This window comes from Chlamydomonas reinhardtii, chromosome 17, assembly GCF_000002595.2.
Source record: "Chlamydomonas reinhardtii strain CC-503 cw92 mt+ chromosome 17, whole genome shotgun sequence".
In the NCBI taxonomy this organism is placed as follows: Eukaryota; Viridiplantae; Chlorophyta; class Chlorophyceae; order Chlamydomonadales; family Chlamydomonadaceae; genus Chlamydomonas; species Chlamydomonas reinhardtii.
Window position 1 is genome coordinate 1,636,824 of NC_057020.1, and position 21,794 is coordinate 1,658,617.

At 63.7% G+C, this 21,794-nt stretch overlaps 6 protein-coding genes across 7 annotated transcripts; 1 reads left to right on the top strand and 5 right to left on the bottom strand.

Moving 5' to 3' along the window:
- Nucleotides 1-54: 54 nt before the first annotated feature.
- On the bottom strand, nucleotides 55-9,181 carry CHLRE_17g708050v5 (uncharacterized protein). Its single transcript, XM_043072034.1, has 8 exons — nucleotides 8,534-9,181; nucleotides 8,081-8,362; nucleotides 7,323-7,847; nucleotides 3,976-7,222; nucleotides 3,695-3,768; nucleotides 3,234-3,362; nucleotides 2,908-3,043; nucleotides 55-2,577 (listed from the first exon to the last, which is right to left on the bottom strand). The coding sequence occupies exons 1-8, from the start codon at nucleotides 8,780-8,782 to the stop codon at nucleotides 1,475-1,477; spliced, it is 5,745 nt and encodes a 1,914-aa protein (XP_042914493.1). The 5' UTR covers nucleotides 8,783-9,181; the 3' UTR covers nucleotides 55-1,474.
- Nucleotides 9,182-10,601: 1,420 nt separating this feature from the next.
- Nucleotides 10,602-12,771, bottom strand: CHLRE_17g708076v5 (uncharacterized protein). The gene is made up of 2 exons (XM_043072035.1): nucleotides 12,423-12,771; nucleotides 10,602-12,346 (listed from the first exon to the last, which is right to left on the bottom strand). The coding sequence occupies exon 2, from the start codon at nucleotides 12,233-12,235 to the stop codon at nucleotides 11,525-11,527; it is 711 nt and encodes a 236-aa protein (XP_042914494.1). The 5' UTR covers nucleotides 12,236-12,346; nucleotides 12,423-12,771; the 3' UTR covers nucleotides 10,602-11,524.
- Nucleotides 12,772-12,845: 74 nt separating this feature from the next.
- On the bottom strand, nucleotides 12,846-17,090 carry CHLRE_17g708100v5 (hypoxanthine phosphoribosyltransferase). The gene is made up of 7 exons (XM_001691497.2): nucleotides 16,857-17,090; nucleotides 16,651-16,696; nucleotides 16,135-16,266; nucleotides 15,872-15,922; nucleotides 15,409-15,561; nucleotides 15,060-15,129; nucleotides 12,846-14,844 (listed from the first exon to the last, which is right to left on the bottom strand). Exons 1-7 carry the CDS (start codon nucleotides 17,009-17,011, stop codon nucleotides 14,765-14,767), a joined length of 687 nt encoding a protein of 228 aa, XP_001691549.1. The 5' UTR covers nucleotides 17,012-17,090; the 3' UTR covers nucleotides 12,846-14,764.
- Nucleotides 17,091-17,275: 185 nt separating this feature from the next.
- On the bottom strand, nucleotides 17,276-18,231 carry CHLRE_17g708150v5 (uncharacterized protein). The gene has a single exon (XM_001691496.2). The coding sequence runs from the start codon at nucleotides 18,125-18,127 to the stop codon at nucleotides 17,720-17,722; it is 408 nt and encodes a 135-aa protein (XP_001691548.1). The 5' UTR covers nucleotides 18,128-18,231; the 3' UTR covers nucleotides 17,276-17,719.
- A 100-nt stretch (nucleotides 18,232-18,331) lies between these two features.
- Nucleotides 18,332-18,933, top strand: CHLRE_17g708200v5 (uncharacterized protein). The gene has a single exon (XM_001691646.2). It carries the CDS (start codon nucleotides 18,424-18,426, stop codon nucleotides 18,733-18,735), a length of 312 nt encoding a protein of 103 aa, XP_001691698.1. The 5' UTR covers nucleotides 18,332-18,423; the 3' UTR covers nucleotides 18,736-18,933.
- Nucleotides 18,934-18,979: 46 nt separating this feature from the next.
- CHLRE_17g708250v5 (uncharacterized protein) lies at nucleotides 18,980-21,764 on the bottom strand. Of its 2 annotated transcripts, none has more exons than XM_001691495.2 (8): nucleotides 21,582-21,764; nucleotides 21,354-21,434; nucleotides 21,050-21,062; nucleotides 20,808-20,858; nucleotides 20,635-20,684; nucleotides 20,237-20,329; nucleotides 19,708-19,794; nucleotides 18,980-19,538 (listed from the first exon to the last, which is right to left on the bottom strand). In XM_001691495.2, the coding sequence occupies exons 1-8, from the start codon at nucleotides 21,672-21,674 to the stop codon at nucleotides 19,437-19,439; spliced, it is 570 nt and encodes a 189-aa protein (XP_001691547.1). In that variant the 5' UTR covers nucleotides 21,675-21,764; the 3' UTR covers nucleotides 18,980-19,436. The 2 variants fall into 2 exon arrangements, with proteins under 2 accessions (XP_001691547.1, XP_042914495.1); XM_043072036.1 differs by having other exon boundaries at nucleotides 21,582-21,750.
- Nucleotides 21,765-21,794: the final 30 nt, after the last annotated feature.

A 21,794-nucleotide genomic window follows, 5' to 3' on the forward strand; every position in this document is an offset into this window, starting at 1 on the left:
GTGATGACATGGATACCGCTGACTGCGACGATTGTACAAGTAACGGATGTAGCCAGATTGCATTGGTTACAAGAGGGACTTGCTGACGCGAGTCACGAGCGACATCTGCTCTGGACCTCAGGGACGGTAGCCAGGAACGGTCCGGGGGAACTTCGGATGAAAGCGAGGGGGGAGCGGAGCAGGTCGATAAATGATGCAGACGTGACGTGGCGTGGGCGCAGCCCACTTCTCCCTTGAGAGGGAAAACCACTTTCTTGGCCGCCATTTCCCCGCCAGGCCACCACTGTCACGCAAGAATGCGTTGGGATGGCGTCTGGTACCAGTTGACATTGCCACCGCACCTACTCCCTGCGGCTCTGCCTCGCGAGTGTGGCGTTGCGGTGTGTCTGTGTGGTGCTATCGCCTGGCCGGGCGCCCGGAGCGTGAGGAATGCGCGTCAGCAAACTTGCAGCCAGCCAGCAACTTGTCGATACAGTAACTCCGGCGTTCGAGCAGCCGCGCACTCCTGCCCTGCCGTTGCAAATCGTTTGTCATCTGCTGGGTTTTGGGAATCAGCTGCACCCTACGGGACTTCACCAACCTGCCTTAACACTGTCCCATCGCACACCTACTCCCTCATCGGTCCACCCCATTGCCACAGCCGCACACACGGGCATTGGCCCCCGCCCAACTGCATAGCACTCGGCAGTTCCCAACTTCCCTCCAGTGCCGTTATGAATGGCAACACAACAAGAAGGGACAGTCGTTGTGGTGCCTTACAGCTTATCCACGCCAGCGGACTGTCACTGTCCAGCCGACCGGGCTTCCCGGATGTATCGTACCTGCACCGGCATTACGTGTGCAGTAACCCTGCGTGGCAATCCTCCAAATCCTCTACCGGCCGCCAGCGAGATAGGATGCCAACTGCACACCACCACCAAGTCTTCAGGCGCAACCAAGCCAATCCGTACCAGGAGAGGTACCTCCCCTGATTCGTACGGCCAGTCAAACCATGTTTGTCAGGCCCATCCAGCACGGCGTTGTCAAGTCTGGCGCTACCCCATGCAGTCTGCGTGCCCATGAAGTAGATTAGGACAAAGCAAGGGCTCTGGCCGCACAGGCCTCGCGTCCTCCAGGAGCGTGCTGTGACCGAAACACAGACACAATCGAACAAATGCACCCCATCAATAGCAACTTGCTGTAACTGGCCCCGCAAAAAGCTGCGAGCTTGCTGTGCTGCTGCGCCATGTGTACCTGTAGACTGCAAGGCTTCACATGCGATCAAAATCGGCCCGAACCTGGGCACCCGACAACAGAACAAACACAGAACGGAACAGTTTACGGTCTCCGCCAAAGGTTACGTTACTCTTAATGAAATCAAGCGCAGCGCCTTTTCGAAAACATGACACACACCAAAGTTACGGGACGGTGTGACCGGCACCATGCTGGCGCTCCTGGTGATACCAAACAACTGTGTGCGACTATGGGCTCTGAGTTAATGTGCAACAGCAACGACGTTGCTGCCGGCCGAAGCCGCTGCCGGCTGAGCCGCCAAAGAAGACTCGCCGCTAGCATCAGATCCTCCTCCTCCTCCGTCTCCACCTGCCACCGCCCCGCCCCGCCTCGTCTCGGCACCCAGCGTGCCGACCGTGATGCCCGCACCGGCGCAGCCGGCATTCGAGGACGCCGCCAACGCCAACGGCACCGCTGCGTGGGCGGCGCAGCCGGCAGCGGCGGCCACGATGGCAGTCGTGCTGTTGATGCTCCGGTCACTGCCGCCGCCACCCCCGCCCGGCGGCGTGGCGGCGGTGGAGTTGGAATCCGAGGCGCGCACGCTGCCGCCAGGACTGAAACCAGCCATGAGTCCCGCCGAGATGCCACTGCTAGTCCGGCCGCCGCCAACGCCGCCGCTGTGGGACTTGGTGCTGACGCTGGCTGGCGCGTAGACGCCGCCGCTGCCGCCGCCACCGGGGCCGACTGGCTGCCCGGCGGCCGCCTGCGCCCCCTGCGCCACCGGGCTTGACTGCGTGTCGCCGGCGGCGGCTGCGCCGCCGCCGCCGGTCGTGCGGCGGCCGCCAGTATGGCTACCGGCACCACCGCGGCGCATCATACGGAAGCTGCACGTCAGCGACGCTGCGGACGGCAGATTGCGGCGCGAGCCACCGCCGGCGCCACTGCCGGAGCGCATGATGCCGCCGGACGGTGTGCCGGCCGTCGGCGGCGATGACAGCACCGTACTCTGTTCCGTCTCCGCCTGGTCCGTGAAACGGTCCGTGTCAGTGAAGCGGTCGCTCTCGTCGTCGATGAACGCACCGCTGCCACCGCCGCGGCGGCCGCCACCGGCCCCGCTGCCGCCGGCGGCGGTGCGCGGCGCCGTTAGGGCTGTGAGCAGGCCCGGCGGCAGCGCCGACTGCAGCGGGGGCGGCGGCAGTGGGCCGCCGCTGCCGCCAATGCTAGCGCTGCCACCGTGCTCGGAGCGGGCGCTGACGCCGGCTCCAAAGGCCAGCTCCAGGGGGGGTCGGGCCAGTGCGTACTCATCGCCGGAGAAGTCTCGACTGCTGAGCGCAAGCGACAGAGTGAAGCTGAGACGGCTGTCGCCTGCGAGCAATGAAGAGAAGGTTTTATATACAGAGTATGACAAGCATGCATTGCGTAGGGATGCAGCGACGGTGTGAGGGCCCCAGCGCCATCCCTGCGCGGGCTATGCGGGCGGATGTTTGAGGCTCCTTCGTCACGCCCCCTGGTGCGACGGTACACCAATCACGCGCGTGCTTGCTCGCACATTCCTCACATGCACGGTGTCGACCCTTTCCATGCCTTGTTGAAATGTACCGGATGCAGCGTGCGCCCAATGAGTATGTGTGGGTGGAGTGCGACAAGTGCAGGCGGTCCGCGCCAAGCATGTGCGGCACACAGCCCCGGACGCACCTGTGAAGTCGCCCACACTGCTGCTGCGCCCCAGGCCCAGCCCGAAGCCGAACCCGAAGCCGCTGCTGGGCGACTCGTAGGGCTGCGACTGCCCCAGCAGCTGGCAACGCAGGCTCCGAAGCTCCGCCAGGACGGACTGCATCCGAAGAACGGGACGTCGCGCGTGCATGAGGTGTTAGCAACGTTGGGGCAGGGAGAGCGCGACAAAGCAGAGGCACACCAGTCAGGCAGAAAAGGCATGGCTGGTTGGGCCTGGAGCCTGCGCGTTGCAAGTGCAGCCCAGTACTACACAGCCGTGCGACCTGCCCCCCGGTCTGGGGTCTCACCCGCATGGCGGGTCGTTGCATGGGCGCGGTGCTCCAGCAACGGCGGGCCAGGGCGATGTAGGCGAGCGGCAGCTCGGGGCTGAAGGGCAGCTGCTCGTCCAGCGACCCCATCTCCTTGGCGCGAACCACCTGGTCGCCAAGGGCCAAGGGAGTGTTGCATGATTGGTCATGGTTGCAGTGGCGGGTCGGGTTGGAGAAATTCACGTTCGGCAGTTCTTCTACAGGCAGCCGGGCAGGTGACAGGTTATGAGAGGCGGTGGGCGATGTTGTCCGGGGGCATGGTTAGTTTGCATCGTCAGACGCTCGTGGTTGGCAAACTTCATTGCAGGCGAATAGCACAGGCAGCCGGGCTGATAAGAGGTTGTGGGTGACCGTGGGCGGGTGTCGTGTGGCTAAGTAGAAGGTTTACGTGGGTGGTCGGTGGTGTGGATGCCTGGCCGCGATGGCAGTCACTCGCTCACCTCCTGTGTGGTCAGGTGGTCGAAGGGCACCTGCCCTGTCACCAGGTGCCACATCAGCAGTCCCACGGAGTAGACTGCGAGCAGGCGAGCGCAGGCGAGCGCGCGGGCGACAGTGGCAGGTAAAGAGTGAAGTGGGCTGAGCAAGCAACGTGGAGGCAAGGCGACGAAGTGGCCGTGCCCCGTGAGGCATCAGTTGAGTTGCAATTCACAACTCCAAGTAGCCACAAGCTGCACCGCACAGAACCCCCCTTACTCCCCCGCGCCAGGCCCCCGCCACCCACCATCGCAGGACGGCGAGACGCCGTACATGCTGGACGCGGCGCCGCTGGCGTCGTGCCCCATCAGCAGCGCCGCCGCCAGCCGGAAGCGCCGGTTGCCGCCCATGTTGCTGTTCAGCCCCGCGCCGTACGTGTAGCTGCCATCGCCCGGCCCCGGGCCCGACAGGAAGCCGCTGAACTGCACGTTACCGCCCTTGTCGCGCTCCCGGCCGCGGTGCCCGCTGCCGCCCATGCGGTGGCTACGCATCGTGCCCATGCTGCGGTCCAGAGGGCCCAGCAAGTCCAGGCCGGTGGCGCCGGCGCCGGCGCCGGCCGCGCCGGCGATGCCGCTGCCGCTGCGCCGCGGCATGAACGGCAGGATGGGCCAGCCCAGCGCGCCCGTGTTGAGCAGCTCGGGCGCGCACCACAGCAGGTGGTCCCGCGGCAGGCCCACCGGCCGCGCGCGGCCCCACGTCAGCATCTGCAGCACCGCCGGCCCCAGCGCCGGCAGCGTCAGCATCGCGACCAGGCGCCGCGGCTTGGCGGGCCGTTGGCGGCCGGTGCCAGTGTCGGCCGCTGTCACAGCGCCGGCCGCGACGGCGGCGGCGGCACCTGCGCTGCCAAGGGTGTCGTCGCCTTCTGTGGGCGTCTCGTGCGGCGTGGTCACGGTGGTACGGCCAAGGCCGGTGGTGCCGTGGGATTGCGGCAGCGACAGCGCTTGTGACGGCCCTGACGTCCCGGGCTGCGAGATGGTGTCGGGGCCCGAGTGCGGTAGGCCCGACGACGCGTGCGGCGAGGAGCCAAGCGGCGTGGATGCGGACTGCGCTATGGAAGGCAGGCCGGACTGCTGCGTATCCCGTGGCGACGGCGCCACCGACGGCTGCGGCGGCGGCCGCGCCAGCGACGCCGTCGTTACTGACGACGCGCTCTGGCCCGGCGGCGGCTGCGGCACGATGGGCCGCAGCTGCAGTGACTGTGTGGAGGACTTGTCGTCAGCATCCGCATCCATATCTAACTCGCCGCGGCCAGTGGAACCCCCGGCCTCTGCCTTGCGCTCGCCCCCAACGCTGGCGATGCCCCGCTCAGCAGCGGAGCCACCACCGCCGCCGCCGCCGGCGTCAGGTGACGCGACCGCGGAGCGGCGGCGACAGGCGCCGCTGGCTCGGCCTGCGCCAACACTGCCAGACGGCGGCGTGGGCGACGCCTGTCCCTGCTTCGCCCCAGGGGCCTCGGAGGAGCTCAGCACGCCTGTGCCGGTTTGCGTGCGCGCCGACGACGCCGACGCCGCGGCTGCCGCTGCCGAGTCGAGCATGATGGACGGCAGCGCCGCCGTCACCATGACCGTCTCACTAGCGCTTGCGTTGGACTTGACGGCCGCCGAGCCCAGCAGCAGCGTCGTCAGCGCCGACCCCGTGCCGCTGGGGCCGCTCGCTGACATGGCCGTCCGTCCGCTCCCGCCCATGCTACCACCCATGCCGCTGCCGCCTGCGGCGGCGCTGGAGCCTACAGCCCCGTCGGCGGCGCCAGCGCCGTCCGCAGCGGCGCCGCCGCGGTGGTTGGCCCTCGGGACGCCGCCCAGCGCCGCCACCACCTGCGCTAGCGTCTGGCGGGACTTGGGGTCCGTGGAACCGGAATCTAGAAACGCCGCCATCGCGGGATCCGCCAGTGACTCCATCATGGCCGGCCGGTGCAGACTGGCCGCCGGCTTTGCGGCGCCGTTGCTGCCCACGGAGCCGCGGCCGCCGCTGCTGGCGGGGCCGCTGCCCTGTGCCACCTGCGTTAATTGCAGTGTCGGCGAAAGGGGACCGCCGGCACCAGCAGGAATTGCAGCAGCAGCGCTCAAGGCCGGCTTGCTGGCGGTGGCGTGGGCCGTGGGCGTGGCCACGCTTTCAGCGGTGCTGGCCTGGCGTGGGATCGCACCGGCGCCGCTGTCGTCGGCGGCAACAGCACCCGCCAGCGCTTCTGCCGACCCCGGAGGTCGGGCTTGTGCTGGGTCCGTTGTCGCAGCGCCAGACACCGCTGCTGCCATCCCAACCACTGCTTGCGCTGGTGCCGGCCCTGCCCCGGCCGCTTCACCTCCACGCTGCTGCAGCTGCTTCGTGTCCGCGCCCGCCCGCTGCACCACCGCATGCCCCGCCGCAGCATCCTGCGGCTGCTCCTGCGCCTGCCCTTCCGGTGTGGACGCCAATTGCGGCTGCGCTGGCGCCTGCTCGCGGCCGTGGCGGTTGCCGCGGCCGCGTGAGCGCTGGGGGCGCTTCAGCAGCGCCTGGATGTCGGGCGGCGGCGGCGTCACCTGCAGCTGCACCGTCTTGGGGCTGACGGCGCCGTGCGTCAGGCCGCGGCGGTGCAGGGCCCCCAGCACCTCGGCCAGGCAAATTAGCACGTCCATAGCCTCCGTCACAGGCAGCAGCGGCTGCAGCGGCGGAGGCGGAGGCAGCGGCAGCGCGGCACGACCATACGGCCGCGCGCCCGATCCGCCGGCGGCAGCGCCGCCGCCACCTGTGGCAGTGCCGCTGCCGGTGTCGGCCGCGGGCGCAAGCAGCCGACGGGAGACGGCTGGCGGGAGCACGGCGCGACCGGATGGCGCCAGCGGCCCAGCCGCCACGCCCGCTGGCACTGGCCTCGCCGGCCCTGCGGGCCCCAGTGCGCGCACACCTGCTGCGGCATTTTTTGCTCCCGAGCCCGCTGGCCCAACCGCTACAGGCCCGGAACCATCCGAGTCATGACCGAGGCCTTGCCCGCCGGAAAAGCAGCCGAAGCAGCCGAATGCCGCCGCACCGCTCTGCTGGGAGCCCTGCCCCGGTCCCGGAGGACACACGCCAGGGCCCCGGCCCGGCGTTAAACCGCCAGACCCTGCCGACGTGGAAGCGCCCACCCCCCGCGTAATGCCGTGGCCCGCAGCCTCGCTTTGCGGCTGAGTGCCCTCGGCCACTGGCTGAGGTCGCGTGTCGGCAGCGCCGCTGGCGGCGCTCGGCACAGCGCCGGCTGCCAGGCCTAGGTCCGGAACACTGGCAGCGCTGTCGCTGCTGCCTAGCAGTCCGGCGCCGGCGCGTTGTGCCGCCACGGCGGCGCCGGCGGCGGCCTCCGGCGCAATGCACGCGATGCCGCCAGCAACGGTGGGCAGGCGCGACGCGGTGGGCGCTCCAGACCCGTCCTTCAGGCTGCTGCCGTCGCCGCCACCGACTGACCGCGGCTGCGGCGCTGCTTTCCCAACGGACTGCGGCGGCGACTCCGCCCGAGCCGCGTGGGAGGCGGTGGAGGACAGGCCGCGCTGGGCAAGCAGCGCTGGGGGAGGAGGTGGCGGCCCTGTCAGCCCGACTGCCGGTTCCAGTCCGTGCAGGGCCATGGCAGCTGTGGCCTTGGGTGGAAGCGGTAGCGGCAGCGGCAGCCGGGGCGGGCACAGCAGCCGGGTGACGCTGCGAGGTGGGCAGGGGCGTCGGCGGTGGAGGCCTCGCAGCGGCAGGCGCGTGCGCTTGTGCATGGGTTGCGGTGCCGGAGGCGTGGGATGCGGCTGCGGTCGCCGCCCTGCTGGAACCAGCTGCAGCTGCAGAAGTCGTTTGGGGCGGCTGCACATGCTGTTGCTGCTGCTGCTGCTGCTGCCGCGGCTGTGGCCCCTGCGCCTGAACCTGAATGTGCGCTTGCCCCTGCGCCGCCCCCTGCCCCTGCCCGTGCGATGGCGCCTGCGCCAAGGCCTGTCCCGCCGCCGCCGGAGCCTCCTCCTCCACGCGACATGCAGGCCAGCGCTCCTGCAGCCACTGCGACAGCGGCACCAGGCCCGGCACGCGCGGCGTGGCCACATGCACCTCAGCCAGGATGCGCTGGGTCACGTGGTCGTCGCCGGGGCTGGTGATGTGCGCGCGGCACGTGACTTTTGCGCAGGCCAGCACTGGCAGAACCTGTGGGATGTAGAGAAGGGCAGGTAAGCGGCGCAAAAAATACAAGAAATTGCCGTTGCGGCTGTGCAGGAAAAAGCGTGGTATTGTCGCGGGTGAGTACTGGGTGGGTACCGGTAAATTTGATTCGTGGCCCCGTGGCACGACAGGCCCTTCGGTTCCGTTTTCCACCATCGCCGCCACAGCGCAGAGGCCCAGGTGCCGCACGACCCCCCACAGCCCGCACACCGACCCACCTGCGGGCTGGGCTCCGCAATCAGCTGCACCAGCGCCGTCTCCACCTCCGTCGCAATTGCGATCATGTCGGGCTGCGTGACCATGTTTGCCTGCACCGGCGGCGGCGCGTCCAGCGCCGCTGCGACGGTCGGGTGTGGCGAGTTGGGTCCGGGCAGCGGCGCTATGGGGTTGGGCCGCTTTACGAAGGTGAGGACGTGCAGGTGTACCGGGATGCTACACCAGGTGGCGACGTAGGTGCGCGAGCTGGGGTTGCCGTTGCAGGTGGCGACGGGGTGGGGCTCCTGCGCGCGGGGAAATGAAACGCCGGTGGAAATGAAACGCCAGTGTTGAGGAACAAAGCGCGGCGCAGCCAGCCCGGTGACGGCATGACGACGCTAGGGGTGCGAGAGGTCATATCGTTGAGATTCGTACAGCAAACCAAGCCAAGCGCCGAGCCTTGAGTTAGAACTTACCTGCAGTTCAACCTCAATGGGATTATATCGCAGGCTGCCCGTGGAAGCGTGCGCAGCATTCGCAGCGTTTGCAAAGTTTGCAGCTGTTGCACCAATAGCTGCGCCCACGTCGCGTGCTCCGCTGCGAGCTGCTTGCGCAGGTCCATGGGCTTGGGACGCCCTCGACGGCCCGGCAGCACTTCCGGCATCCGTGCCAAGAACACGGCCGAACCAGCGTCTCAACCATCCGCCGCCCTCCTCGCCATGCATGCCTCCGCGTGAGAGACTGCGAAGCCTTTTCCGCTGGCGCCTTCCTCACCTAGTGGATTCCTGCACCGACCGCATTTCTATCCGTTGAAAGGTCTTCATTATGGGTGCGTGCACTACACTTGAAATGATGAAACTCGCCGCGAGCCATATTTTACATGAAGTTTGCTGTGGGCAGATATTTTAGGCTGTGTGCAGTGTATACAGAAAGACCTTTGCATGTCTTGTTTATACTGATATGAGCATGAAATGGAGCAACAACAAAGGCCCCCCGTCTCGGTCAGCCTCAAGTCTCCTGTTTGCCACTATAGGGCAGAAAGGTGCGTTCACTGGGCTCAATGTATACTACCAGCCTCAGCAGCATGGTCCTACGCCGCACGTCCTTGCACGCTCGTGCAGTGAGGGTTTAAGAGGTTTTCGCCGAACACGGCATGGGAACATGTACAAAACCCGCCACCCATCGACCACACCTGCCTACGCACTGGCTGTGCGGCCTGCCGATAAGTCCAACACCGACATGTCAAACCACCGTCCATCCACATGCTCAGGCCTGTAAAACCGAGGCGGCCTCGGCTAGCTCCTCTCAGAGTCTCTCGAAGTTCAAACACAAGTAGCACGTATTCACGAGTAGCGATGACGAGAAGCGCGCCTCTGGGAGCCTCTGGGGGCCGTCCGAGCAGCTTCGCCAGCAGCGGCGGGGGCCTCAACTGCAACTGCCGTTGCCGCCGCTGCCACTGGGCGCCGGTGCTGGGCGCCGGTGCATGGCGCTGCTTGCAAGGTCCACCCCCGAAGTAAGCGAGTCGATGGCAGGCTGGTCCGTCCTTGGGGGGCTAAGGATGCACCACAATGCAACGCATACCAAGTCAGGAACACGCGGTAAGGTGCTTGTGCAACACATGTGAGGGGTCACCAGCACCGCGCACACTGTGAGTCACGTACCACGCACGTGTTGTGTAGGCGTTTGTGCGTGGCTGGATGCAGGAGAGGAGGCGGAGGCAACCCCAGTTGACATGCCGTCCAGTCCAGGGGAGGGTCCATCCAGTCTGGAGTCTGTCGACAAAGCGGCGGATAGCCCCCGTACACCCCGCTGCCTGCCCCCAAGTGGTCACAAACGCATAGGACGAAGGCGGCCCTGTCGCTGAATGGTGGCCGTTACGTGCGGGTGGGGCGCGGTGCCTGGACGAGAGGGGGGGGGGTCCCGAGGGCCCCGCTACCTCTTGAGACCAAGAGAAGATGAAAAGGCCGCCGGGTGCAGGGGTGCCTGGCCGGGTGCCTGTAGAGTGGTGAAAGCGGGGGCGGTGGTGCGGAAGATTGCGGACGAGCGGGTGAACCGCACGCCCAGCAACACGTAATCCTTCGCATGTACGCATGCATTCCTCTCCTGCGCACAGTTTGGGTGAGGGTTCTCTGGGGTAAAAGTAGTAATGGGTTCCGCGCATCCCCGCGCATCCGCGGTCCATGACCAGGGGAAGGGGAACCCCCGCCCATGACGGCCCTGTCTGATGCGGGGCCGGGCGCCTGCTCAGTCTTTTCCCAGTCCGCCAGCCACAGCCGGATGAGTGCCAATGTAAGTGATAGAGCTAGAAACATGAAGCCAGTCCTGTTGTATGTACTGGGGTTTCATTCTCGTCACGCTCACGCCCTAAACGCTCTCACCCTCGTCCCTCGCACACAGCCCTCTATGGCGCTGGTGGCTGGCCGATGGATGTGCGATGGGACAGTGTTAAGGCAGCTTGGTGAATTCCCGTGGGGTGCAGCTGATTCCCAGACCCCAGCAGATGGCAAACAAATTGCAACGGCAGTGCATGAGCGCCCTGCTGGTCGAACACCGGAGTTACAGTACCGACAAGTTGCTGGCTGGCTGGAAGTTTGCTGACGCGCATTCCTCACGCTCCGGGCGCCCGGCCAGGCGATAGCAGCAGACACACGCACCGCAACGCCACACTCGCAAAGCAGAGTCGCAGCGCACCTGCAGGAAGGTGGCTGACCAATGGAGGCATACGAATGCGGATGTTACAGAGGGGACAGTCCCAGCACCCGAAGACGCCGAGCCATCACATGCTATCAGGGCCCAACTTGACTCCACCAACCCCGACTTTGCTGCAAACCCTCCCGCGGGCAAAGTCCGTGTGACTCCGCGCACAGTGAGTCCTAGCCAAGCCTCAACCCGCCAGAGCCCCACCGCTGTGCCTCAACGCCACAAGCCTAGGCACAGGAGGCACGTCTAGGCCGCAAGACACACGCAGAGCGCACGCACTAACCAAGGTGCAAGCGTCCAGGGACTAGAACGGTCGCCCACACGTGCATCCTGCCCACACGCAAAGCCACCAACCACGCACAACCTCTCACGGCGAGGGAGGCGGGGAATCAGCGTCATACGGCAAGCGCAAAACCATGCCGTCACCAACAGCCCGAGATAGCAGCGAGACACACCACATCCCACACAGGTGGCGCAAGCCCCGCAGGCGGGCGCACTAACCACAACCCCTCACGAGAGAAGGCACTTAGAGCCTCCTCCGGCAGGAAACCCATAGCCATCCCCATACATTCCCGCAGCGACAGTGCAACAGTGCAGTCCCAAAACCAGTGACGCCGGTCCCCATCCTGCATGTCAATCCCACACGCCCAACACGAGTCAACAGCAACGCCTCGCGCCCGCTCGTTAGCATGTCGTGGAAACGCCCAGCAAGCGTTGGCCGCCACACGCCACAGTGCTTCCTTACGATGATTCTCCCATTTCAGCGACTACAAGCGGGCCAAGGTGCACACAAAGGCCCCCGCCGCCAGGGCAGCCCCCACCCCCGACACACCCGCATCGCACACATATTGCAAATGCTTAGCCTTCAGGGCGGCTAACTGTGGAGCCATTGGCAGCACGGTCCCCGCCTTCACCGTGCAGGCAGTGAGCATGATGGGCGGCCCCCCGCACTGCAGCCATCCAAGCCCCCGCACCACCTGTTGCACCGACTCCGCCGTAGCACTCATGACGTCGGCCACCGGGAGCGGCAGCGCGGCGGCAGGCCCCCGAGCCAGCTGGGCCGCACGCGCGGCGGCAGCCCAGCCAGCGGGAAGAAGGGCCACCGCCGCCGCAAACCGGGCGGCCGCCGCTTGAGGCGACGCCGGCCCCGGCAGGGGCGACGGCAGGCGCGCCCGCGTGCTCCAGTGCAGCACCCGCCGCCACACAGCAGTCACATACATTTCCACACACGCTTCACCAAACCGGGAGCCCTCCGCCCAAGGGCGTGTCAAGGCCTGCCGCAGGTCGTTCAGGCCGTCATGCGCTGCAACCAGCTGGCCCACACACGCCAGTCCCGGCAGAGCGAACAAATCCGCGAAAGCCACGTCCCACGTGCGGCCGTCCTCACACAGCGCCGGGTTAGCCCACAACGGCACATGACTCACCCACGCGCCCGGCTCGGGCGGCGCCACAAGAGTCACCGCGGGCAGGTCAGTCATGGCTTTCAGCAGGCGCGCAAACGGCTTGCCCGCCGGGGCGAGCGGCTTATTTAGCACACGGTCCGCGGCCCCCCGCACCAACAAACGCAGGGGCGTTGCCGCCGGGTGCACCTGGCGCAGCCATGCCGCCGCGACCCGGGTCCACGGGGGCACGTACGGCAGCAGACCACACACACCCAACACACACCGTACCGCGAGACCGGCTTGCCGCGCTTTCACATGCGGCACCAGTGGTAACCAGAGGCATATGGAGGCCAATTACTAGCCAACTACCCAGAGGTGAACACGTTGATTTCAGTTTCTATTGCCCGGCTCGCGTTTTCGCCCCGTGCTGGCGGCAATAGCCTGAGAGTTGAGACAGTGCAGGGAGGTCCGGCCCATCCCTGGTCCGGCTAACCGGGGACATCCGAGGCTCGTGTGTGAGTCGCGTCATCGCCGCGTTCGCACACGAAGCATCAATGTGTTTGGTCCTCGCCTAGTACAGGAGATATTCGGAACGGTGTAAGAGGGATGGCGCTGAACTGGCGCGTCACGGATCTAGGCCGGACAATCGACAGGGCCAAGGAGCAAGGATGGATACAACTTACGGTAAGCGGCGGTCGCCCAGGGGTACTTGACGATGTACCGGACATTTGCTTCCCCTCTTGCACCACCTTCACCCGAAGCTCCCCCATCAAGGAGTCAATTGAACTGCTATCCGCACCACAGCGCAAGAGAAAATGTGCGTGCGGCATGAAGCCCCGCCATCCCCGGTGTACCGTACCGTATCCGAAACCTACCGTAGTCTACAACTTCTCTTCGTGTCGCGCACATTCGCGTTCGCATTTCGACAGCACTCCGCTAGTCTGCGGTACCACAGCTACCTTGTTAGATACTGCCTCCCGCCCGCTCCCAGCAATCCCACCGCACCCACATCCAACGCGGCCTCAAACACCACCCAGCAGTCAGGCCCACCGCAGTCCGCAGTCTGTGTGGCGCATGCGCCTGCACGGGGCGCGCCGCTGCATCCGCCTGACGCCCCCCGTGTGCACGCACTGCCGCCACAGCAAGTAACATAGGATGGCGGAGGAGGAGGAGGGGGACAGTGTGGGTTAACGTTTCTTCATCCTGTTGGTGTTGCCCTTCATAGCCGCCGATATCTTGGCCTTGGTGGCGGCGGTGGGCGGCCCGCTGTCGTCCGCCGGCACGTCCGCATAAAACCGCGGATTGTTCTTGTTGGCGCGGCCCTTCCAGCTGGCGTCCTGAAGCCACGCCTTCACCGCCTTCGCGTTTAGGGCAGCCAGCTGGTGGCTGTAAGTGCGCAGAGACATGTTTGTAAAGTACAGCGTGACAGCCCCTGACCTGCGAAGACTGGCCCGCGCGCATGCATGCGCGGTTGCGTTAACTGTGTGGTCCCCATCAGTCCATGTCCATAGTCCATGTCATCTTTCCTCACTGGTGCCGTGCACTCCTTAAACCTGACAGGGCGCTGTTGTTACCACCCGCTACCAGCGCGGCCGCCAGCCCTGACAAACACATGGGGCGGATCTGCCAATGCGCCATCCATTTCACGCTCCGTCCTGCTTGCCGTCCTGCATGCACACGCGTTTCGTGCCACCACTCTTCACCAGCCCCCGGCCCGCCTCCCCACCATCCAAGTAATCAGTGCACTCCCTGTCACGTGATCGCACAGTCGCCCTTGCGTTCGCCTATCTGTCCAAGTGCCAATGCCACCTGGGCATAACGAACCGACCTAAGTTCAGACATGGAAACAAGCAACCGTTCACGCCGCCTGAGCTTGCTCCGTGCTAGAAGAAAGATAATACACATGGCTTAGTGAGCCAGTAAAACATTGCATACACGCACAAAGCTCCCCTGAACACTAGAGCCCGTATGGAAGCCGCCAGATGTGGGTACACCCCCGTGACTGTGTCAACCTGCTAAGTCGCCGCTCCGCCCGCCGGACTGCACGGCGTGGCCTCTGACAGCTCCGTATCCTGCGAGCCGATTGACGTCCGCTAGACCATTGATGCAACTAACTTCGCGGCAGTCTACCGCGTAATGCTACAGATACCAATACACCCCGCTTGCACGACAAAGTGTGAAGTTCGAGGTTGCACCAGAGAGGTGGCTGTCCCCCGTGGGGCAAGTGGGCTGAAGCACGTCAAGTGTCAAGAGGCTGAAGGCTCGCCAGGATACATTCATCTCCCTTGAGGTGCAACCAAACCAAAGTGCAGCCATAGACAAACGGAAACACCGAACCGCATGTACAACTTCGGGGTATGCCGTACTTCACTTGCGCTGTGCTCAATATGCCAGGTTGACAGCTGCCATGTATGGCATGTAAGATTCTGATGCGACTAACCCTGAGCATGCAACGGTCGCCGTTGTGCCATCTGCACAGCGCCTTGTGGGCCGCCGGCCGGCCCAACCACAGCATGCCTGTTCGGAGCACTCTCCGGCCTCACGCCTCATCTTCGGCAGCACTGCCAGCGAGCACCCGGCCGTCATGCAGCCGCACCCAAGGACACACGCGCCGTGGCGCAGCGCTTACTCGTCGCCGCTCTCGCCCGACTCGGCTGGCTCCGGCTTGATGCCCAGGTGCGCGTAGCACTCGGGCTTCAGCACGCCTGTGTCATTAAGTTGTCAGGTACTCATCAGATGCTGTGCGCAAGACATGCGGCCCCGTCTAGTGAGATCTGTGTCATCGCCAGGGATACTGGCGGCAGTAATGCAAGCCAACGACAATGCAGGCTGCGTGCGCGTGCGGGTGTGCGTGCCACTGCTATGTTACGCGTAGGGTTCGCTTGCAGGTTTACACCAGCATGCTCCGCCCGCCACTCACCGATGTAGGGGATGCTGCGGTACTCCTCGTCGAAGTCCAGTCCGTAGCCCACCACGAACTCGTTGGGGCACTGCGTGCGCAAGGCAAAGCACGTAGCAGGTTTAGCACATATACCGACCTCCGCGGCCCACACGGCCGCCACTAGCCCGCTTTGCGTGCCCCTGTAATTTAGCACTTGGTATCTGCTGCCACAACGTGCCCCTCCCGAACTAATCCTCGTCACGCGTATACGTGCACACGCAACTCGTCTTGATGCCGTTCCCGCCAAGCCCCCGTCACGCCGCCGTGCTTGTCCCGCGTCTCTTCACATACCCCACCCAAGTCTGCTCCTGTCCAATCAACCACTCACCGTGAAGCCCACGTACTCAGGCTTGTACGACAGCGCCCGCCGCTCGTGCTTATCCAGCAGCGTGGCGGTGCGCACGGACGCCACGTCGCACTCCTCCTCCAGGTAGCGGATGACGGTGGTGATTGTCAGCGCTGTATCTACGATATCCTCGACCTCCGGGTGGCGGCGGGATGCCGGGGTGTGGGAAGGAAGACAGTCAGCAGGTTGCGAAGTACGGTAGCAGTGAAGCGGGATAGCTCAACACCATTTCCAGTGGGACACTCCGTCGACGAATAAGGACTGGCCGCGCGGTTGAGGATGGGGCACCGGCGTGGGGTCAAGTTGAATGGGTCGGGCATCCTACCGTAAACCCCCGACACCGCAGCGCCCTGAAAGCATGCAATTAATGCTGTCGATTGGCAAGGCAGGTCCTCTCGAGCGCTGTACCCAGTTAGCGATTGCGCCCCGCTGCCGCTGGTCTCACCAGCAACACGTGCCGCCCCGCCACCTTCTCCTTCTTCAGGTCCGTTTTGAGCTGCAACACAGCACGAGCGCAGACGCTAGTTAGTCACAACCACGTTGGAGCAGTGCGTGTGCGTGTGCATATGTTTCAGCGCGGTCCGTTCGTGACACCACGCGGTGCCCTCCCGCCACACAAGGCACGCACAGACACGCAAACGCATGCATCATATTTTTACCTCCACACCCTTCACACAGAGCCCGCCTAGTTCACCCAGCGCAACACACCTTGACGTCGCCCGTCGACTCTGTCCCCGAACCGTAGCTTGATGCGCGGATGAAGTCCATCGTCAGGCCACGAGGGCATGGCTCGATGGCACGCACGAGGTCCGAGTAGAACATGAACGAGCCTTTCAACACCTGGTGGGGGAATTCCGGCGGACCGCGGGGAAGGCGTTCGTTCATTGGTGTCGGTACGTGCTCTGTGCAATACCCATATGCAGCACGCCGCCCACCAAGCCGCGAACTGCGTCGAGCGTGTTGCGGCAGAATCCTCCATCCTTTTAAGACCTTCGATTGTACCAACGCGCGCCCACGGGCGGTACGCGCCGCCGGTACCGCAGGTGGCTTGGCCCAACGCTCGGCATGCATTTGGGCTGTTCTGACGCAGCTTGTCCCCGCTGTCAGCGTGGTCTATTGCAAAATAACACGTCGCCGTGCGATGTATTTGGCGCCTGAGGCGCTCTCCAAACGCCACGTTGTGCCCAACAAGCCCAAAACGTTTGAACGTTTTTGGGCACTCACCCCCAACACCAGCGGGGCCTTGCCCTCGTAGTCAGTAGCAATTTGCCTGCAGTAGCGCATATGTAACGGCGTGCGAGCGCGTGAGCTGGCAGGCAATATATACCTTCCATGCCGAGCCGACTTCACGCCGCTTTGCTGTTTCTTGGCGCTCACTCCCTTCCCATACCTCATTTACCCAGAAGAGACACTTGGTGCGCATTGCTTACCTGCCAAGCTCAGCTATGCGGCTTGAAAGGTCGCTCGCCGTCCACAAAACGCACTTCATATCATCGTGATAGGAGCGAGCTGCAGTGGCCTCCGCAGTGCCCTTCTTGGGAGCCACGGATACCGATGTGCTCGGCGCCGCAGCGACAGAGACCATGTTAGTCGAGCTAATTGTGTTGGCGACGGGTCGCAAGCTAGCTAGTCTAGTTCGAGTATGTGAGACGCAGCGACCTTGCAGCATTTGCAGGTGGAAAGAAAAGACAAACTGTCAAAATGTCGGCGCCAAATTAGACGGATGGTCATGTGGCCGAGACAATCACCAGCCCGCACCGCCATGACAAGAATAAAGCCAGAGGACCAGGAGAACAAGAAAGGTGGCTCTCCCTCTCGAGGAAAAACTGCGCCCACGCCACTGTCTGAGGTCGAAGGTTTCGATACTACCGGTGCCAATGATCAGACGTCAACACTACCTGCCCCGGTCACCTTTCTCCCATGCCCAGGGTCGGTTGCTACAGGCCCGCCATATGTCCAGGCGTGTCCAGGCGTGTCCAGGCGTGTCCAGGCGTCAAGCACGAGCACAGCAGGCAACACACCAAACGGCAGTAAATCTAGATTGCCTAACCGATGCTATGCTCGCCATAAACCAAAACCTTGCCGGTGCATGTCTAGGTTGGTCTAGGCAGCCCTTGATGGTGCACGCCTAATCTGTTTCAGCAACATATCGCACTCTTCCGTGGGCCAGGATGTCGCTTGCTGGCCATGTCAAATGCACCCCGCCCGGTGACATGGTCTCCGCTTCAAGTAATTGTGGTGTTGAGAAACACCGAATTGTTGGTGGAAAAACCTCCGGAGACACACAGCACGCTTAAGCGCGCTCGCCACGGATGCGGCGGGCCAGCTGGATGTCCTTGGGCATGATGGTCACACGCTTGGCGTGGATGGCGCACAGGTTGGTGTCCTCGAACAGGCCCACCAGGTAGGCCTCAGCGGCCTCCTGCAGCGCCAGAACGGCCTGGCTCTGGAAGCGCAGGTCGGTCTTGAAGTCCTGGGCGATCTCACGCACCAGACGCTGGAACGGCAGCTTGCGGATCAGCAGCTCAGTCGACTTCTGGTACTTGCGGATCTCACGCAGTGCCACGGTACCGGGGCGGTAGCGGTGAGGCTTCTTCACACCGCCCGTGGCGGGGGTCTTACGAGCAGCCTTGGTGGCCAGCTGCTTGCGGGGCGCCTTGCCACCGGTGGACTTGCGAGCGGTCTGCTTGGTGCGGGCCATTTTGTTGGAAGTTTGTAATTTGAAGACGAAAGTTTCTTTTGAGATTTATATGTGACTTTCCTTCTGGTTAAGAGGGCGCCGACTGGTCAAGGGCCAGGCTGAGGCGTTGACCGGCACTCGGTCGACTCAAGGTCTGGTCAACGCCTCACCTGGGTCCGTTGACTTGGATCCGGCCTTGCCCGAGCGCCCCCCCCCTCCCCCCCCCAGCTCCTCATAACCGCCCACGGCCTCAACAACAAATACTACGGTACTCACTTTTCACTTTCTTTGCTCCTTCCTCTAACAAACCAGCAAACATGTCCGGACGTGGCAAGGGCGGCAAGGGCCTGGGCAAGGGCGGCGCCAAGCGCCATCGCAAGGTGCTCCGCGACAACATCCAGGGCATCACGAAGCCCGCTATCCGCCGGCTGGCTCGTCGTGGCGGTGTGAAGCGTATCAGCGGCCTCATCTACGAGGAGACCCGCACAGTGCTCAAGACCTTCCTGGAGAACGTCATCCGCGACTCGGTCACCTACACCGAGCACGCTCGCCGCAAGACCGTGACCGCCATGGACGTGGTCTACGCGCTCAAGCGCCAGGGCCGCACCCTGTACGGCTTCGGTGGCTAAGCAGTTTTTATTCCTGTGCACGTTGGGCGCCGCGTCCTCCTTCGAAGCCCAAGGTTGTGCAACGTGTCCAGGATCCCCCACCCACCCCAAAAAAACTCGGTGTTTCTCACCTGCTGCACGGGCCCCAGTTTGCTATCAGACATTGTACTATTGCGGCATGGTCAGGTGCATCCACAGGAACCTGCTCCGGCCACACACCCCCACACGCAGGGGAGCCACCTCCCCTGCCCACACGGTGGGCGTCTATCCTAGCCTATTACAGGGGATGCAGATGGCATTTGCCGTATTACATGGCCTCTTAGCCACGCTTGCGTATTGGTGCAACAGCTCTGCAGAGCAGTTTCATCAAACCGCCGGGTACCCTGCCCATTTGTATCTCTTTTTACGTAGTCACAGCCCTCATGACTGTGTAGATACAAATCGACGACAAATCCACCCTCAACTGTGCTTGTGCTGCGCCTTCAACTTCAAGGTCCGCACACGGCACATGACACAAACCCGCCTACACATCCGTAGTGTGCCCATTATTTCACGATGCCTATCACCCATGCCTCTGCGTCAGCAACAGGTCAATGCGCTATGTCGTGCAGCCTCCACCTCCCACCGGCGCGCTGCGGCTTGTGCCCCCCCCATGCCCCTCCACTTCAGCCAACCACCGTGGAGTGACCAGGCCTACACCACCAGGCCCCGAGTGGCGCAGCCTAGGACTTGGCGTGCTTGGTGAGCCACTCAAGCGTTACGTCTATGTTGTTCTGACGCTTGCAGCTGATGCTGTAGATGCACACCTCGCGATCCGTCAGAGCCTGCGTAGGCCAGTCAGGGCAGGACGTCACAGGCCGTACCCCGCCGGTACCCGGGCGAAAGCCCCAGCTCCGTAAAGGTTGCATGCTAATTCTTGTTCAGTGCGACTTCTCCGTTCTCCCTTGCCCCCTATCCCTGCCGGCCAGCCAGCTGCTCGCCATCCCTCCCTACCTTGAGGTTCAGTGCGTCAGTAAGCTGCTGCACGCCCAGGGCCCCCGGCAGGTCGTTCTTGTTGCCCAGCACCAGTAGCGGGATGCTCTGCAAGCAGACAAGCGGAGTGTGCGGTGCGGGATGACGTAAGCTCACCAGAGGCGTGCGTGACGAAATTGCTGACAACACGACGAGTGCGCTGACGCGAGGGGCACCTGCACCCTGCCTCCCTGCTGCTGACCCCAGCCGCGCACGGCTTTACCGTAACCTTTCCGGCTGGCGCCCACGCATTCCTCTGCAGGGCCCCCGCATTCCCGCTGGCGCCCACGCACGCCCCATCTATATTACTGTAGGACAGGCTCCATCCACTGCCACGCAACACCCACACGCTTCTGCTGGCACCCACGCCTGCATAACTGGCCCTATCCTCTGCGTAGCTTCCAATGTGTGCCCTGACCCCGCCGACTCCCACTCGGTTGTCGGCCTTGGGCCCTTATGTGCCGTACATGCCGTCGCCTGTGCAAACCCGTCCTCTCAGCTCTAGTCCCACCTTGAGGCTGGGCTTCTCAAGCAGCGAGTGCAGCTCCCGCTGGGCCATGGGCACGTTGTCGAGGTCCGCAGCGTCCACCACAAACACGATGGCCTGCGCGCACCATGCAAGAAGCCGTTCGGTCTTATGGGTGAAGGAAGGCGGGGTGTGTGGAGCCAGCCACAGCACTGGGTGTGCGTGTCCCTATCTCGCGCCCGAGGCGGGTCCGCCACATAATACCACAGCCGCCAATTCCTGTGCCCTGCTGTGTCTGTGTCATGCTGTGCTCTATGCCAACATCCAGTGCCTCGGCTCTTATGGACCGCGTTATGCACCCATCCTCATATGGATGCGAAATTACAAAGACAGTCCAACCTCATATGGTTGCTGCCTGTGGTCCTCCATCGCCCCCCGCCCACCTGCACACCGCGGCAGTACCGCTCCCACAGGTTCCGGAAGCGCTGCTGGCCTGCACAAAAGAAACGGCCACGGTGAGTACAGAAACTTGAAGCGGGAGAACCAGTGTGGCAGGGCTAAATGAGTGCTGCTGCTGCCGCCCACGCAGCCTTCCCAAGGCTGGGCCGCGACTCACCACCGAGGTCCCACATCTTGATTGTCACTCCTCCCTTGGTCATTTTCCGCACTGTTTGGGCGATTGAGCGTTGTTGGCGACGTGTCAGTAGCCTGGTTCCTGGCTGACAAGCCCCAGTGAGCTGACGCAGGATGCAAGACGCCGCACATGGGCGCCCCAGTGCCCCGCACATGCGCCTCTGTCTAACCCCTGCCCACTCCCTCTACATCGCCTTTCGCCGCATGAGGCAATGAGAGACTCACTGTTGAAGCCGACCTGTCATCGGAGGAAAACGGGTGCCCATCGTCAGCTAGTGCGTTGGTACGGGCCTCCAGCTATGACTGAGGCACAGCGCCACGAATGCTATCACACGCAGCGTGCTTCGCAGGACGCACGCCACACAGGCTGGCGCCCCTGATACCCGCCTGCCACCTACCCTGCCGTATGCTGCTGTGTCCTGCCCATTTCGCGCTTGAAGAAGAGCGACCGCAACCAATCCAACCATGATGCACGTGCCGAACCCTAAACCCTAGCGCCACAGCCCCTCCACCTGGACCGCCATCTCACCGTGGGAATTGTGTCCTCAGTGTATTGCCCAGTCGTGAGGACCTGCACCAGCGTGGACTTGCCGCCCTTGTTGAGCCCAACCTGTAGTACCGCCAGGACATAGGGTCGGAGAGGTGGCGTGTCAAGCGAAGCCCCGCCCATCAGCTCACTGCATCTTTTTCCCTGCCTGTACCCGTAGATGCTACACATTCATGGACACCATCACTGCAAACCGGTCGGCTAGCCCACCAGCGACAATTCCATTTCGCGCTTGAAGAAGAGCGACCGCAACCAATCCAACCATGATGTGAACCAGGCAAGGATGCCGCTAGTTGGTGGCATTGTTTGTATTTAGGGCTTGGCTTCCGACTTCCGTCACCGAGGCAGTTTCCCCTCCTCTGCTTCGTTCGTGTTTAATTGTGATTCTTTAAGTATGCTAAGCATAACGCAAAGTCATTGTTA